Source organism: Myotis daubentonii, chromosome 10, assembly GCF_963259705.1.
Source record: "Myotis daubentonii chromosome 10, mMyoDau2.1, whole genome shotgun sequence".
NCBI classification, from domain to species: domain Eukaryota; kingdom Metazoa; phylum Chordata; class Mammalia; order Chiroptera; family Vespertilionidae; genus Myotis; species Myotis daubentonii.
Window position 1 is genome coordinate 64,338,758 of NC_081849.1, and position 19,241 is coordinate 64,357,998.

The 19,241-nt window shown below is 39.4% G+C and overlaps 1 protein-coding gene across 1 annotated transcript in view; it reads right to left on the minus strand.

Annotated features, from left to right (window-relative positions):
- Positions 1–12,114, minus strand: part of SKAP2 (src kinase associated phosphoprotein 2) — a 148,256-nt gene extending 136,142 nt beyond the window's left edge. The window contains exons 1-3 of the mRNA XM_059712619.1: positions 11,867–12,114; positions 2,446–2,551; positions 1,818–1,843 (exon numbers count right to left, since the gene is read on the minus strand). Coding sequence (XP_059568602.1) covers positions 1,818–1,843; positions 2,446–2,551; positions 11,867–11,933 — 199 coding nt within the window. The 5' untranslated portion in view covers positions 11,934–12,114. The remainder of the gene's footprint in view (positions 1–1,817; positions 1,844–2,445; positions 2,552–11,866) is intronic.
- Positions 12,115–19,241: the final 7,127 nt, after the last annotated feature.

Below are 19,241 nucleotides of genomic sequence, written 5' to 3' on the forward strand. Positions count from 1 at the left end.
AAAACAAAACGGGAACAAATACAATACTTGTATTTGCATGTGGCCCGCGGGCCGTAGTTTGAGGACCCCTGCACCACAGGAATGGTCCTCTTAGAACAAAGCTGAATGTACTTTGAGGTGAGATGGCACAGAATTGCTCAGCTTCTCATATTTCTCCAAGGTGTACATCTACTCTATCCACAGGCTCACTTCTGAACAGGCACTCCTGGTGATTAGTTACCTCAGTACAGCAGTATTGAACTACAAATGACTTATTCAGAGGGAAATGATTATGGGGAATCTCCGAATTCTGTGTTATTTGAACTCTTAGTCTAGGCTCATTTTTCAGTTCCTATCGAAAACTATATCAACTTCCATTCTCTTTAGAGAAAAAGAATGTATCTCAGTAATGTAATTTTAATATCCACACACCTGAACAAGTCCTAAACCAGAATACCGAAGGGAAAGTTCCTACCCTATTACTGAATAATAAGCAACCAGACAATGATTTCATATTATCATGCTTTCTTAGCTTCAAATTTTCTTAATGTGTAAGTCCCAATGAGAGAGTGACAAATAATCCCTAGTACAAAATGTGCTTTTAAGAAGGCAAAATCTAATATTCCTCTATAATCGGTACACTGCATAAAAGTTATCATAATTACAATGTATAAAGTTATTATTTCTACATCGACTAAGCAAAATGAAGCCTAATTAAACCCATAGTTTAGGGTCTGTTGTAGACTATCAAAAAGTGGGTATTTGTGGGAAGGAGGAGTGTCCCTGCTCTTCTCTTTAACAGTGTTAAAAAATTAAAATGGGGAAAAAAAATCTCATTCCCTCCAATCACAACAATCTTAATGATTTAGCGTGAAAAGTACTGTGGTTTCCTTTTAACTGTTTGATTTTGGGCTTGTCTGGCTAAGTACTTGGTTTACTGAAACTGTCACTACTCTCTCACTTATCAGTTGGCAGAGATATGAATTACTCTGTGGTATCTGCTAACCCCAGTTAGAAGATGTCATACTGTTTTCGCCCAAGCACAGATCCTAGCTCTGCATAGGTTAACTGGCCTCATGTTGTGACCCTCATACCAGCGTTCACAGGATTCAGGTCATGACCTATGAATTAGCATCATGCAAGTATGGGCGTTACTGAATTAAAGATGTGAAAAAGTAGGGACTTCCTACGCCTCTCCTGACTTGGTTTTTAGTGGGCTAGGCAGCTGTTTCTCAAATCTAAAGGAAGACCGTCAGGTTACCAGCACTCTGACATATTTCAAAAAAAAAAAATGAAATTCTTCTTTGAAAATTTCTATGGCATACATTTATTCATATCAAAAGGATAATAAAAACCAGCATTTGAAAAATATTTTCTTATGTTCTTGACAAAAATTGATCCTGTTTTTAAAACAATTATCCTTAAAACATTATCTATAATTACCCAGCCCTGAGGCCCCCTGCTCCTATCACTACTATGAAATCATCTCTGCAGTGTTACATGGTGTTGGGTTGGTATCTCATCTCTGCTTCACCGAATTATTCTATGAACAACTGCAAAGACAGGCCTTTCTTAACCAATTTCTGTCACAATGGACTCTAAGACACATAAAACCTAAGAATGTGAACTAACAGGGATTTCTTCATCAGATTTGTGCAGAGTAGATTCTGGATATACTTTTTAATTTTTTTCTCAGCAGGGGGAGCTAGCACTCTCATCTTGAAAGTCTAAGTATACAGTCGGATATTTAAATTTTGATTCCAACTATTACATTTCAGTATGTGTCAGATCATCCACAAAGAAAAAGAATGTCAAGTTTGACAAACTTGAAAATTTACCTTTGTCTTTAAATTCCTGAAGATAGCTGCAAAATAAAACAAGAGCATTATATTTTAAAATGAGGACTGACAAATCAAAACAATATCTAATAAGTGACAATAATTCAAAGCTATTTTAAAATGTATATTATAAACATATATTTGGAGGGGAAAAAAACTACCTCTTATCCTGAAATGACAATTCCAAAAGATTTATGGGTTTATAATAAAAGTATTTTTAAAAACCTAAGTTACAGTAGTAAAATCAGAACATACCTTTGATACCTACAACTTATATTAATTCATTTCAGTATTGGTGGTTATTTTCCATATTTGTGTTAAAATTCTCAACCTAACTATGTCTTATCATTTAAAAAAATATATCCTCACCTAAGCAAACAGTTGAATTTTGCTAGAATGTTTACAAAAATACATATTCACAAACCTTCACAAAAAGGGTATTATGATAAGCAGATCTGTTTTTAAAAGCTATTATAGTGAAAATATATATTGTCCTTTATAAATACTTAATGGCAACTAAGTAACATTAAAATTTTAATTCAATGACAATAAATTCTTTATTAAAACGTTAATTACAAAGTTGCTTCTAAGTAAAAAGTTAATAATAATAGGCAAGTAAATGACTTACGTATACTTTACATCTTTTATCTTCTTAATAAGAGATTCTCTCTTTTCCTTTGCTTTCTTGGATAAATTTTCCCCTTTCAGTATGTCTGTTACAAATGCTTCAACATCTAAACATAAAATATAAGAAACAGGATACAAATTGTAAGAAAGAATCATTTTTTGTGAAGACAAATAGGACAATGATTGTTTCTATCCATAAGTGTTAATATCTGTACAATCTGTTATAGTTATTTATCAATCCAAAGCATTACAGTTGAAGTATGTTTCAAATAGTAAGTTGGACAAATTTGTTCATCACTTAGCTAATAAAATTTGTATGCTCTACTTATGCTTAGCACAGCAAATGCTGTTTGGATGTTTGGCATCATTAAACCAGGAAGAAGCACACAAGTTTTAATAAACTACAGTGTCCCATAAGACAAATTCCTACAAAAGCAAGCACAGAGCTTTTATCCATGTGTTACTACCATTTAATAGTATTTTGTGAGTTCCTGTATGACTAGGTCATTCAAAATATTACGCCAATATAAGCTAATGTCTCTGGCAAGGCCTGTTTTTCCCATTGTAATCTATTTTCAGGTGTTCAATGCTTTAAAAGGAAAAAATAAATCTCCTTTTCTAGCCAAGATTCCCCAAATCAAACCTCCTCCTTCCTACCTGCCCCACCCACTCTGGCCAGCCACCCTCAAATAAAAAAGATAATCAATTGTGTGGTTTTGTGTGTTCTAGCTTCTTGCCTTGGTATTACTATCTGAAAACATTTCTTTAAATAAAGGAATAAGTAGCAACAATACATTCATCTACTATTTAAAAATATAGTAACCTAGAGATAAAATTTCTATGGCCTCATATAACATTTCCATATATCCTCTTTTTAAAAAATTAATAAACTTCTAAATTATTCTGCTATCTAGTTCTCTCTAGTATAAAATTCCAACAAATCCTCACCGGTATGATTTTATAATAGCTCCATTCTTATTGTTCATGAAATATTGTACAACTTTAAATTAACTTTATATACAGAATTTTAAATCCCATTTTGAGATCTCTAATACAGAGGATACCATAAAAATTTTTCAAGTAGGTATGGCTGTAAACCATCCATATTTCATAGTGAAGAAAAGTGTGTATGTTTTACTTTCTCTTTACTTAACTACTTTGTCTCCTAACTCACACTGATAAAAAGGTAGTATCAAGACATACGATAATGTTACATGTATTACCTCAAAGCAGTACAACAGTCTTTCAACTGTACTTCTAATTAACAATTTAAAACCTAGTGCTTGAGATAGAATGTAATCGGTTTTAAATTCTTGATTACAAAAGTATCTTGAGACCATGAGCAACGTTGATAAGCTGTTGTTCTCTACATTCGCAATAACTGTGTGACGGTCATTTTTCCCTAAGTCAACATGACAAGTGAAAGAATGAAAATTTAATCTCGATATACTTTTTGAAAAATACTAGTAGCTTTCTGATATTTATGTCAAAAGCAAGTCTCTAAACAAACTGAAAGCAAAGTGTCACAGCTTCACTTTGTTGGAGCTGCCCATGTTTTTGAAGAGGACACAGAAGCATGACCCGGCACCAGTGCAAATCAGACCCAGCCGTCCACGGGGAGTTCAAAATAATAAAACACTATTTTTAAAAAGCGCTCTCCTCCACACGCTTTACATTTTGCACCCACAGGAGCGCACACACTTTGGGCCTCCAGGCATCAGCTGGAACGGGAAGCCCATTGGCTGCTCTGAGGTGGTCACCATAAATCTGCCCAGAAAGTGGAGTCAGGGAAGGGGCCGCATCTTCCTTCCAGCCCGACTGGGCCCTGGCGAGAATCCCGGGCACAAAGGCCGGGAAGAGTCTGCCTCATGTTGCTTCCCCCTCGGTGTGAGTCTTTAATTCCCTCATCCCCGAGTATTTAATTGCCTACTTTACATTTTCATTATGCAATCCAAGTTGAAACAAACGGGATCTATTTTCCATCTCCGGAAGCAATAACAGAACGAATTGCAGCCCAAGAATTATTTCTGTAAGAGGTCATTTCAGCTCCATAAAAACCAGAAAACATCAAAAGCTGCGACGCTCTACATAGTGTTTCCTAATATTCTCCAAAAATGGTTTTAAAATCCGGATCCCTGCCGGTATTTGATGAGGAAGCACTTGTGAGAGAGTGAGGCAGCCGGACCAGCTCTGTTGTGGTTGCTGTTTGTTTGTTTGTTTTCCGGGTGGGGGAGGTTCAGAGGTTGGGCAAGGGGAAAAGATCTATATTTTTAGAGTAGTCTCCATGTATTTATTCCTAAACTTATTCCAGGAAAGGGGTTTACGGCAACTAAAGTGATTTAATAAACAATTAAAAAATTACTTCTCAAAGGAGACCAGGAAGATGTAGAAATTGCTTTGCTGTTTTTCTTTTTCTTTTCTTTTCTCTCTTTTTTAACAAATAAGAGCTTTAAAGTGGAAGCGATGGCTGCAATAATCTTAGTTTGTTGGTGCCCACTGACTCGGTTAGGCTCTTTAGTCTCTGAAATCTGAGTGTTTTTCTGAAAACCCACACTGTGCCCACTTAGTTTCGAATCCACCGAAACCAGCCCCTCCGGGCACAGGAGACCCTCCGGCCGCGCGGGTCCTGCCCCGGGTCCCAGGCAAAGAGGCGGGGACCGGGCGCTGGGAAGCCCCTGGGCCGCCCCGGGAGGAGGTGGGCTCTGGGTCCGAGGCTGTGGGCGCGGAGTGTTGACCTGCGGTCCCCGCCATGGGAGCGGTGAGAAGGGAGCGCTGGGTTTGCGGGCAGGACCGGCGCCAGGCGAACGGGACTGGATCTGCGGCGGCGGCTTTGTGGCTCGGGGCCGGGGGAATATTTCAAAAGCGAGCAGAAGTCCTGGGCGAACCCAGCGCTCCGCTGGCTGGCTGGTCGGGAGCGCGATCTGAAGCTTTTTCTTGGGCTCTGAATAGCCCTGCACGCGGTGACAGTGACGCAGGGAGCCAGCAGCCCCTCCACCTTCCTTCAGGGGTCGTGTCCCCGGTTAACAGGCGGGTCGCAGACGCCAGGCCGCCTGGAGGTCGGGGAACAGCCATCATTCGATGGCCAGGAAGGGTCAGCCTGCCGCCTGGCTGGCCTGTGGGCCTGGGGAGTTAGCATTCCTCCTCCTCGGAAGGAGGCCTCCCCTCACGGGCGCACTCGCCACCGGGGAGGAGACACTCGGTTCTCAGAGGCCCCCAGAGCACCAGGTCTTACCCCCGCCCCCTGGCCCGCAGCCTGGAGCCTGGTCCACTGCAGATCAGCGCCCCTGGGCATCCCCAGAATGAGCCCCATCTCCATCCGTCTTGCCCTCAAGTCATCACGGAGGGAAAAGTTACCCCAGGCACTGGACAGTAAATGTGCTGCTAACCCGTCCCTCCTCCATGCTGTCAAGAATAAACATCTCCCAGTAAGACTGTAAAGATCTGGGGGAGAGGGCCCCCATAAGATCAGGTTTACAATCGCTCTGTAGATAAATGTGAAGGTCTGAAAACAAAATTAAAAGATGACATCACATATTGGCTCAGCAACCTTCCGGCAGTTTAACTTGAGAAACCTTTCAACAAGCCATCTCCACCCCTACGAGGCCAACACTTAGCACACACCCAATCACCAAATGGTACTCCAACTGTCCTCCTCTTTTTCTGTACATATGTACCCCCCTCCCTTAGAAAAAATGCCACCTGAGTGGCTAGGACAGGTACCTAACACACACACACACACACACACATAAAGGCTAACTGCTTTCTAGCAACTTCTATACATAATGAATAGGTGAGACCACACGAGGTTAGAACAGTCTTTAAATTCTTGCAAACAATAAAATCAACTGTGGCCTTCCTGGCGCGGAGCCCCAGCACAGGTTCCCACTCTGGAAGAAAGCGGTTGTTTGACCACTTGCCCTTACCATCCTCCACCAGCAAACAACCCAAAATGTGACTTCCAGGCTGGAGGTCGTAAACAAGTCACAAGGGTAACACCTGGTGTCCTCAGCTGTCCCCCAACCACCCAATACCTCCCTGAGTGGACACAACACACACACACACACACACACACACACACACACACACACACAGCCTCTGTGATGGTCTCAACTGTATAGAAGAGGGAGGCAAGAACTAAACTGAATCAACTACCATTTGCTCAGCACCAGGTCAGTAAGTGTAAAACCAACCGCACTCCACCCCAAACGGCTTTACTACCTAATTCCACGTCTCCTCTACTTCATGAACAGGGCCAGGTTTCCGTTTGTACTCACTGAGGTGTTATCACCAAACTTAATGTGGCAAGGGTCCCAGCCAAACTTTAAGCTGGCATTGGAACAAAAAGACATGCTTTGCTTCTCTGTTAAAAGGAGATATGGCTGGGAACACACTCCTAAGGGTGAAAACATAAAAATTAAACTGGGCACATGTACATCATGGAGCCAAATGCCTGCAGTTGGAAAATGGTTAATTGAAAAGTTATTGATTGCCTTAATCAATGTCTTTCTCTTGATTGCCTCGCACTTTTACAGGTGATGGTTGCACTGTGGACTTTTCTAACATGGAAGAAGAGGCATGAACAGCACAGGAGCTCTTAGAGAAGACATACCTGACTCTTATATCCTATCGTCTGATAAAACTTTCAAAATTGGTTTTGAAGGCTAAATAATTCATTTTGATAGAAAAATAGGCTGTGGAAGGACAGAGATGAACATCTTTCACCTCTAAAAGATGACTCTTGATAAACAGCACCTTATAATAATCAAAATCTTTTTACCACGCGTTTTCAAAGAAGCCACAGTGAATAACACATTAGTCTGAGATTTACACTATATTCACCGTTAGGCAGCATCTATTATAGTGTGTTCAGTATGTGATTGAAAAAGAAATGTAAACTCAGTGGAATGAAAAAAATAGACTTGGCTTTAATTGAAAAAGACAAACTAAGTGAATAATGAGTATATAAAAACTAGCCTATGCCACTTTTATCACCCATATATGACACTTAATCTTAAATTTATGAGAGACAACTGAACTGTTTCAAATCACCAGAGGCTTCTCCTACTCTGTTGTTTCTATCTTCTTTCTAGTAAGACGTTAGTGCTGATAATGTAGAGATAAACTCATTTGGAAAATTTTTATACACTGCTCCTTTTTTAGTATATTTAGAATCCCTACTTTTAAAACGGAAAACCAGTGATCATTTGGATTGAGTAACTACAAAAAACTGTGTGTGCTATCAAGAGCCTTACTTAGTAATCTGAAATGAGAATACTTCCCATGGAGAGCCATGTGGAAAACAAGCCAACCCCAAAGATCCCCTCCCAGGGAAAAGTAGGACTCTGTATGCTTACGATAGGTAAATAATTTTCACATCGTAAGTCATCTGTTAATCTGACTCATAGAAGAAACTCTGAGTTCCTGGCCCCTTGGCTTACAAACACATTTTCTTATTTCTGGAAGAGAATATCTTAGAGTTGTCATAGACTGATTTCTTTTTGAGATAAAATGTTCTCATGTCAACTTTATGCTCATTAGTTATCTCTGCCAAAATGGGACTGGCTTGCTCTTGCTCTGAAGAAAAATCCAGGTGCTAAAGAAATAGGTGACTATTGGTGACTCAGTAGGTGGCACTCTTCCCTTTACATACTCAGCCAATGCCCCGGAAGGAAGTTATGGGACACTAGATACACCATAAATAATTCTCATAGGAAAAATAAAACCAAAATGTTGACCAAATTATAAATGGAACTTTGGAAAGGTGGAAATCAAACCATACTATTCTCAGCAGTAAAAAATAAATAAAATAAAAATCTGCCTCTATTTCAGTTAAATTGCATTCTTTACCTAATGCCTCCAAAGGGATTATCGATTATAATTTGTGAAAATTAAAAAAAAAAAACTGTTCTAGAGATCCCCAATAGGGGGAAATGCAGTATTTCGATGCAAGACTGCCAGGTGAGCAAAATCTCAAGGTCACTTTACAGGAACCACATAGCCACTTTGTGTATTGTTTGTTTGGTCTGGTTTTGATTTTTCAGAGCATTGATATCCACTATATTCTTCTTTTAATACTGGTTTCATTTTCTAATTTAATAAAAAGACACCAGCATCTTCTTAACCGTTTTCCTTTTTCAGTGTGTTGTCCTCAAGCACATGAATGACAATATCTGACTGCAAAATGCTAACACTCCAGTATTCAAAGGGTGAGTAAACATATGGAGGAGGTTGGGGGCCAGTGGTTCCAGTTCCTCTCACTTTCTTGGCTGCCTGGAGGAACAACTCACATAAATCAAGATTATTCTTGCTGTTAGTCCTAGTCAAAATATTTGGATGTAGGAGAAGATTAAATGGACAAGATTTGGGGTTATCCTTTGATTCTAATTATCCAGGCTAAACCTGTTCTTCCACTGTTGTGAAAAAAAATTACACACAATGCAATATACAGACCATGTGTCATAGAAATGTACACTTGAAACCTATATAATGTTATTAACCAATGTCACCCCAATAAATTTAATTTTTAAAACTGTAACATAATTTTAAAAGAAAAAATATTAACGATTGCCTGTATATGGCAGTTCAAAATTTGCTTTTAACAACAGAAATCTGTAAACACTTTTCCATTCATGAAACAACGAAGAGCTCAAACACTTTTATAAAAAGTATAGGCTTTCAAGATTTCAATACTGATTCCGTAGAAATATAAATAAGTAACAAATTATACAGCCACTTTTTCCAGAGTACCATTAAATGCCAGTTAAGCATGATAGCCTCTATGGGTGTTTGCATTTCTATAGAATGTTGTCGTTTTAAGTGGGAAGGGATGAGAAGGGGGTGAGGAGGAAAGCCTAAAAGTTTTATAATCAGAAAGAAAAATAACAAGAAAGAAAATAATAAATGGCAAGACTACATTTGAGCACCTACCTCTATCAAGCAGTTGAAATGTCAAACATTTAAAACACATGACATATAATGACTTGAATGAGACACATGGAATACAAAGGAAAATGTCCAAACATTCTTATCTTGAAAGGCATTATCTTTTGACTTTATATTCTTTTTTCTGAGGGCAAGGGATTTAAAACGCCTGAAAAGTTTAGGTGCTTGTCTTCTCTACCTTGGAATTCTAGCACAATGTCATGCATCCCAAGAGCTCTCAATTGTTAACCACAACCCCCAATATCTCTGTTCTTAGTTTCAAAGAAAGAACTAGGTAAGCCAGTAATATCTATAAATTTCAAACCAATACCAATTCTTCTATAGCTTTAGTAATTTTTATATTTAATAATACAAGTCATCATGTATAATTCCAAAAGATTTGTTGTGGATGAAAAACGTGGGGAAAAACTGAGAGCATTTATTCTTGAAAATCTCCTTACCTCAAAAAAGATTGTAATTACAGTCAAATATAAAATGTTAGCTTTCTTTGAATAAGTTTAAAAAAGAAAACTAAAAACCACTGGTTCACTTATTTCTTTAAGATATATTATTTTCTCAGAGCCATACACCTTGAAAATGTCTTCTGAAAATAAAGTGTAAGGCAAATTTATAATCTCCAAAATTGTAATGGTTTAACATTTCATGTGGTTTAGTATGTACTTTGCTTCAATAATATGAAATATTGAAAATGTCAATAAGATAACTTTTCAAATGCTGATTTCAGACATGATGCAAGTATATAACCTGACTAAAGAAAGAGATTGCTAAAGTATATAGAAAGTTGGCATTGGTAGATAATTTAAATATTATGTAATTCTAAGCTTTCAGTTAAATTACTCAAATAAGGGCCACACGAAACACTTTTAATATATGGGCATCAGAGACTAAAGGGTCTCATAAAGTACATATCATGCAAATGTATGATTATAGACCAAAAGAGCAAACTGTCTACTGTGGGGGGCTGTCAAGCTTTAAAAGCAGGCACCCAAAGGTTTGTACTTTATTTCTAAAATTAAAAAATTCATATCTTCATAAAAGATGGGGGAAATTCAGCTCTAGACCTGGAACATCCTGAAAATGGTAACATCTATTTTTGGAGTAATGATAAATACTACTCTGATCTGATTATTAAAATAATACTCTAAATAATAATACACTCAGCAATTCCAGCATTATAATCACAAAAAAATGTTAACTGTAGTAAAACAAAATAGTACTCATGTGAAACTCTAATATAATGGAATAAAAGCTGTCTTTTCAGTTCTTTCAATATTTCCCTTAGTGGTACCCATTACTGACAACAAACATTTCTTAGAGTAGAATCTAGCCCACCACAAATGCGTTCATCACACTGTAATCATGTTCACACAAACTAAGTCTGCATCCATACATATTGATTTTGTTTTCTCTGTCATATTCATGATGCTAACCTCTAAAACAGTATAGCAGAGTATTAGATTTGGTTTCACACTATAACTGTAACTTACTATTTAAAATGTCACATTTTAGATATTGCTTTTTACAAGTTAAAATAAGCAACTTGTAATATAGGCATCTAAGAGAAACCCATTAAATACAGGATATTCATGACCAATATTGAAAGATAAATACTTAAGAGACAACTAAAGTAAAACTATCAAAACTCAGTTTCCAGAATTCTCATGCATGAATGACAAAGTGAGTAATGGTAAGAATTCCAGAGCATCAAGATAGGTAATATTTGTGTTACCCTAATATATTTTCTACCTGATGCAGAAATATAAATTTTTCATTGGCCCTTAGCTACAATACACAGCTACATACCTAGCATATATATAGCCCTGAAGAACTGCATCTTTAACTCCTAAAGTAAGTTCCTATAAATGGTAAGGCTGAAAAGGGGAAGATGAGGGTGCAAAGATGAAGTACATTCATGTGACACAGGAAGTTGGACTTGAACACATCCTTCCCTTTTATTAGGTTACTCAAGCTGCAGACAAGTGGCCATTTGAGAATCAGGCCCTTTTGGAAAGTCTTCAACAAGTGGACTGAATGTTCAAGGAAACAGGGGAGTTTTAGAAATGACAAACCCTTCCATCCCATAACCCCTGACATCGGAAGCTCAGACATCACTTTGCTTCTTTACACCCTTCTCCTCCACTGGCCGAAGAACTACTTCTTCCATTACTGATCCCTTGCCAGTTCTCACACACACACACACACACACACACACACACACACACACACACACGCACGCACGATGCACACACTTACACACGATGCACACAGAAGAGTACATGCCATCCATGAGGGCTGCCCCATCATCCTAGCGCCCACATTCATTCAGCACACGCTCACTCCCACTCTCAGACCCATCCCACTGGCCAGGAGACACGGGACCGCGGGGAAGCGGGGTACGGAGTGAAAGCTTCTGTCCCCATCGGCTCGCCGTCCCTGCGCCCCCGCCCCACAGCGTTACCCGCCCCCTTCCCGCTCTTTACCTGCCAACAGGTTCCTAATCTCCTCGGGGAGGGGACAGGGAGAGGAGGTACTGCTGGGGTTGGGCATGTCGGGGAGCGCGGGGCGTGCGGGGGAAGGATCTGCTAGGGTTGCGGCTGCGACCTAGCCTCTGGCTAGCAGTCCGGTGAGCACAGCGGGGCTACGATTCCGGACACTGCCGGGCCGGGGATCCCAACAAGGAAGTCACTGAAGCCGGCCCTCGGCACTGGACTCTCGGCCCTGCCCCGCCCGCAGCGGGCGGGACGATGGGCGGCGCGGAGACCGGTGCCTGAAGTGCCCCAGTGCGCATGCGTGTCCCTGGGTTTTCCTAACCTTCGGACAGAGCCTCCGGGCAGGCACGCCCCCCTCTACGTCAGCGAGCGGGAGGCGGGGCCGCTGGTGGGAAGGGAGCGCGGGGCTGCGTCACCTGACCTGCGCCTGAAGCTCTGGCCGCCATTTTTGTGGCTGGCACCCCCCAGACCCGCTGACCATTTCCCGGTCATCTCGGAAAACACCGTATCCATGGTGCATCCAAGCCTTCCGATTGAGAGACCTGGCCAACGATCTGCACCACCGAGGTTTGACACCTGGCCTGGTACCCATAAGGAATTTTCCACCGCCCTGAGCTATTGTGGCCTTCTTTGTCCGATTGCGTGAAGGCAACAATGTTCCCGCTTCCGCCAGTCCTCCCGGAGAAGCCAGTCCGGAGAGCGATGATTGGCCCTTCCGTTATTTTCTGCCTAATTAGGATTCTTGGGTGATTTCCCCTACAAGAACGAAGAGTGGGGAGCTCTAGTCACCATCCTTTTGACTTCATACATAGATAGGTAGATAGGTAGATAGATAGATAGATAGATAGATAGAGCAGACAGATATAGATAATAGATAGATAGGTGGGTGGGTGGGCGGGTGGATACCACTGTCCATCCAAGCATCAAATTGCTAATGATTAGAAGAGTAGAATTATAAAATATATTCACTCCAACCTGATCCTTTAGTCAACAAGACTTATTGTCTTCTATCTGTAAATCTTATCTCACATTTTCTCTAAAATCCCAAAAGACACTGAGTGGGGGGGGGGGGGGGGGGAGAGAGAGAGAGAGAGAATATGAATTGTGTGTGTGTGTGTGTGTGTGTGTGTGTGTGTGTGTGTGTGTGTGTGTGTGTGTGTGAAATACATACATATTTCTATTTCTTCCGATAGGAACTGCCATGGAGAAGCTCTTTCCTAGATGTTACTATTGTATTTTGAAGATAGTATTGGGCTCCAAGCACAATGTAAATTGTTTATTCCTCTACCCTCCTGACTAGATCATTGGCCCTTAAACTTTAGTTTGCATTAGAACTACAGAAAGAACCTATTACAATGCGGATTCTGAAGTCCACTCACAGGGATTCTGATTCAGACCGTTTAGGACCTGATTGTTTGCATTTTTAAACAAGCCTTCCAGGGGTTCTAATCTAAACATCCTGAGGTTTGATTTTGAGAATCATAGGGCACAAAGTGTGTCATAACTTTCATCCCCAACTGGAACCCTAAACCTGACATAGAATAATAGCTCTATTAATATTTCATACCAAAATCAGTAACAGTAAGAAAATTAGTCAAATGCAATGGCATTTTTGTATAATTCTCTAAGAGGTACAACACACACTAACTGTAAAAGGAAAAAGTAGAACATTTTGGAGTCTTCTCAACAAAAAACAAAACCAAAAATTGAAAATTAAAGTAAAACATACAACATAACAAAAAGACACCCCCAAAACAAACCCATTTCCTAAAATGAAAACTGAAATTCCTACTCAGATTTAGATCTGTGATGAATTATAGAAAGAGTGCTGAAAATTCTAATTCTTTTCAGTGGAGGTAAAGGTGAGTATAGAATCATTTTACAACATTGGTCCTCCAAATTCAAAGAATTATTATTCTTAAACTACAAAATTATCTTTCTTTCTAAAGAAGGAAGAAACTATTTCATGGGCATTTTGTATTAGTGAGGATTCTTCCTCCTTTACAGTTATTACATATAATTCTTGGTCTTGTCACATTTTTTTTTTAAAATATTAAACTAGGCCTCCAAATGTTCCTACCTTTTGTTTTCTTCTGATAGACCTGGCCAGATTTTTTTTTATTCTCGTGTCTCATTCATTTATTTATACTCAACTCATTCCACAAAGGAATTGAGGTGATTTACTCTTGTATCAAATAGACAGCTTTCGGGAGTGTATCAAATGGACAGTGTCTACACTGCTCATTATGACAAGTCATTCTTGTTACTGAGAGACAGGAAACTATTAAGATGGCCTTAAAATATATAGCATCTAGTAGTCCAAATAAAAAAGGCAATAACAGAAAATGGACTTTTTGTATGAAACACATTTCCCCTGTTTAGGAAACCATTCTCAGACACAGCTTCATGATGGATTCACTTGGGCAAGGCTTGTATACTCTATCATTTTTACTGTTTATTGTTAAAGTTACTGAAATTGATTATAAGACAGAAAGAGAAATAAACAGAGGCTAGGAAAAATATATTCTTATTTCTCTTGTTTCCACAACAAAATCTAGGAAGGAAATCAAATCATACTTTACATTTCTTAAACTAGTCATATTAGATAAAAATGAATAATAAATGAAACTTTAAATCTCAACCCAAGAGAAGTAGCAGCTGCCCCACCATTCTGCAAAGGAGAGACAAGACCAGGGGTGGGCAAACTTTTTGACTCGAGGGCCACAATGGGTTCTTAAACTGGACTCAGAAGAAGGAGCTGCAGCCGTGTTTCCCGACGTTGCCATGTTAACACTGCTGCTGGTGAAGGAGCGGAGGGGAGAGCAAGAGAACCCTCCGCTCTTTCGGCTCCGCGGGCCGGACAGAACAGCCGAACAGGCCGGATCCGGCCTGCGGGCCGTAGTTTGCCCACAGCTGGACTAGACTCTGGGGGAGGGGGGAAATCTCATGATCTATCTTCTCAAAAGTAAATAAATCCTCCAGTTCAAAGAAAAAAAAAATATATATATATATATATACATATATATATATATATATATATATATATATATATATATATATATATATATATAATTTATGTCATGCGACATTTAAGAGTGGGGATACATTCTGAGAAATGTGTTGTTAGGCAATTTCATCTTCATGTAAACATCATAGAGTATACTTACACAAACCTAGATGTTATAGCCAACTACACACCTAGGATATACGGTATACTCCTGTCTATATATTCCATTGTTGACCAAAACATCCTTACGTAGCACATGACTGTATATCTTCCTATAAGTAAAGCTAACCCCCTTACTTACATCTCTTTTTAAAAATATATTTTTTATTGATTTCAGAAAGGAAGGGAGAGGGAGAAAGAGAGAGAGAAACATCAATGATGAGAGAGAATCACCAATCGGCTGCCTCCTGCACGCCCCCTACTGGGGATTGAGCCCACAACGTGGGCATGTGACTGAGAATCAAAACATTACCTCCTGGTTCATAGGCCAATGCTCAACTACTGAGCCACGTGGGCTGGGCCATGTTTCAAATTTAGCTTAGCTAAATAAGTATTTTCCCACAGGCCCAGGTTTAAAAGAATCTTAATGAGCATTGTAGAAAAACAGTGAGCTAAAACACAATTTACTTTCCTCTGCCTCTCGTTTGGCTGTCATAGACATATGGAAGAAATACTTAGGTATTGTATTAGTTATCTGTTGCTGCATAACAAAACTTAACTTAAAGCAAACAGTAAATATCTCACAGTTTCTGATGGTTAGGAATTCATGAGCAGTTTAGCTGGATGGCTCTAGCTCAGAGTCTCCCATGAGGTTACAGTCAAGCTGTAGACTGGGCTGCAGTCATCTGAGGAGTTGACCATAGCTAGAGGATCAGCTTAAAGAAAGCTCACCCATAAGACTGTTGGTTGAAGTCCTCCATTCCTCTTCGGCTATTGGCAAAAGGCCACAGTTCCTCATCACATGAACTTCTCCACAGGGCTGCCTAAGCGTGTTCTTAACATGACAACTGGCTTCCTCCCATGGGAATGATCCAAGATATAGGACAACCAAGACAGAAGCTGCAATGACTTCATGACTTAATATCAGAAGTAGCATAACTTTACTGCTTCCATATTCCATTTGTCACTAGTTATATAGAGGGAAGGGACTACACAGATTATGTGTACTAGGAGGTAAGAATCAGCTCTCTTGTCTGCAGTGATTCACATCTCTCCCAGTGAAAAATAAAGCCATCTCCTCTCAAAGCCACCAAGGAAGTCTTATCCTATTACAAAGTCTCATCAGCTTGAAGTCCAAACTCTCATTTAAATTGAGTCCAGATGTGGATGATGTTTCTTAAATACAGCTGCTTGAATACAGTTCTCTTGATCTGAAGACCCAGGAAGTAAAAAGATAAGTTGTCTGCTCCCTCACATAATATACATGGTGGGGCAGGCATGGGATAACCACTATAGGCATTCCTGTTCTAAAAGGGTGGGGACAGTAAGAAGTATATAGAGACCACTGGTTCATAGCAATTATGAAATTCAATCAGGAAAATGTAGCAACTGGGATAACTTCTCCATGGATCTTGGGTCTGCCCTCTGATTCATCCTTTTCCAAGAAAGGTAGTCTATGTTTTCCATTGTGTAGTTTTCTCAACCTGCTTTTCATTTTTTAAAAATATCTTTTTTTTATTTCAGAGAGGAAGGGAGAGGGAGAGAGAGATAGAAACATCAACGATGAGAGAGAATTATTGATCAGCTGCCTCCTGCATGATCAGAGATCGAGCCTGCAACCTGGGCATAAGCCCAGACTGGGAATCAAACTGTGACCTCCTGGTTCATAGGTCAGTGCTCAACCACTGAGCTGCCTCGGCAGGGCTGCTTTTCATTTTATATTGTCACTATCCTGATGTGTATCAGCGTTGAATTAGAGAATCAAAAACTCTAGAATGAAGGTAAATAGAGAGATATAATATAAAGGAATTTGTTACAGAGGTTTGACCCTACACAATTGTGGAAGGTGGTTAATTGATGCTGGAGCTTGAATTCCACAAAGCAGTCAGGAAGGGGTAAGGGAGGAAATATGTGACAAGCTGGAACACAGAAGCACAAGCCACAGTTCATGAGGACAACCTGAAACCCAAGTTCGCTCTTGTTGCCTCTAACTCTGATGGTGTGGATGTCCTACAGAAGCCAAGGTCCTTCATTGCAGAGTTAAACACACACTCAACTCTGGTCAGAAAGCTGAACGGTGAATCCAGCAGAAGGTGGAGCAGTATGGAAGGCAGTATGGAGTTTCCTCAAAAAAACTGAAAATGGAACTCCCATTTGACCCTGTGATCCCACTTCTAGGAATATATCCCAAGAAACCAGAAACACCAATCAGAAAGGATATATGCACCCCTATGTTTATAGCAGCACAATTCACCATAGCTAAGATCTGGAAACAGCCTAGGTGCCCATCAGTAGATGAATGGATTAGAAAACTGTGGTACATCTACACGATGGAATACTATGCTGCTCTAAAAAGGAAGGAACTCTTACCATTTGCAACGTCATGGATGGAACTGGAGAGCATTATGCTAAGTGAAATAAGCCAGTCAATGAAGGAAAAATACCACATGATCTCACTCATTCATGGACAATAGAGACCATTATAAACTTTTGAACAATAATAGATACAGAGGCAGAGCTGCCTCAAACAGATTGTCAAACTGCAGCGGGAAGACCGGGGAGGGTTGGGGGGCAGGAGGTAGGGGGGTAAGAGATCAACTAAAGGACTTGTATGCATGCATATAAGCATAACCAATGGACATAAGACACTGGGGGATAGGGGAGGCTAGGGGACTGTCTAGGGCGGGGGGGGGGGGGGAAATGGACACATATGTAATACCCTTTGTATTACTTTAAGCAATAAAATAAAATAAAATAAAATAAAATAAAGAAGGTGGAGCAGTTACAGGCCCAGCTGCTGCCTCATGCCAGAGAGGTGAGCTAGCAGAGACGCAACAATGTGAATCATATGTGAGCTACAAAATATGATGTAAATCAAATGTGAGCTACAAAAACGCCTCCTGCTTCACTTCTGCAAATCTCACGTAAAGTCTCCTTTGTGGCCCACCCTAACCAGAAACAGACAGAAAAGGGAAATCCAGGAAATATAAGTTGACAAATTGCAAAGCCACCGAGAATATACACCTGTGCTATCATAAGTAAAGAGATAGAAGCAGCAATTAAAATTTTGCTTTCAAAACTCTTTAAAGTTATTATTGTGTCTTTCAAGTCATCTAGCTAGGACTCTTTTAAAAGTTTTTAGAAATGAAGACTTGGTTTTATTTTTAAATTCTTATTCCTCTCTTCATTTGAAACTTATTGGGCTGGTAAGTGTAAGTTTATCATTGAGTGGCAATCTGCAGGAAAAATATATAGTCTCACTGGAATTCATATAAAGTCATTTACCCTTAAATGATGTGATTCAGAACAAATAGATCCTGATAGATGTGGTTCACTAACTTATCTTTTGAGTTTTTAGGTCATAATTACTATTAATCCTATTAGTATAATTTATTAATTTAGCAAGATAAGGTAACAATTCTTTCTCCTTTGTTCTGCATCTCATTTGCATACACACAAACATATACTCAGACATTTTGCTGCTCTGGCCAATCATTTATATATAAGAATAATAAACAGTTTAGTACAGACTGGATTTGAGTTCTTAAAATTCTGTAAGTCTGTAGGATTCTAGGAATTAGGAATAAGATAAGAGGAAACTGACCATCCATTACAAACTTGTCAGTCAACGCTACCTGGTCCTCTTTCCAGGTAACAGCCCTCTTTTCCCTTTAACTGAAATTCATATTCCCTATCCAGATTTTAAATGATTTTCTCCTTATAGTACATCTATTCTCACAAAGCAATGTTAAAATACCAAGCTGTCTGCCACAACAGTAATTCAGTGGGTTTGCGCCTAATATATTCATGAAGGGCTTTGATGGATTTGATAACCATAAGCAGCTGTTAACATTAAACTGCCATTTAATTTTTTTCAGTGACTTTCAAACTTGTCAATATTAAACAGTAGTGTTTTACAAATGACTACTTTAAGACCAATAAGAGTAAAATAAATAAATTTTAAAAGGCTCAACCAAATTCTTCCCCTTTTTTTGGTGTCCCACTACTAAGCAAAGAGAAGGAAAACATGTTTACAAGACTTGAAGCACTGCCTTGAATTTTTGCCTATAATTTGCATGGTATGTTACTATACTCAGAAATTCTTCTATTACTTCCCCTTTCCAGCCCCACCCCATTTTAATTTTTGTCTTTTTTATATATCTCAGCTCTAGTTTAAAAAAAAATAATAATAATCTGGAA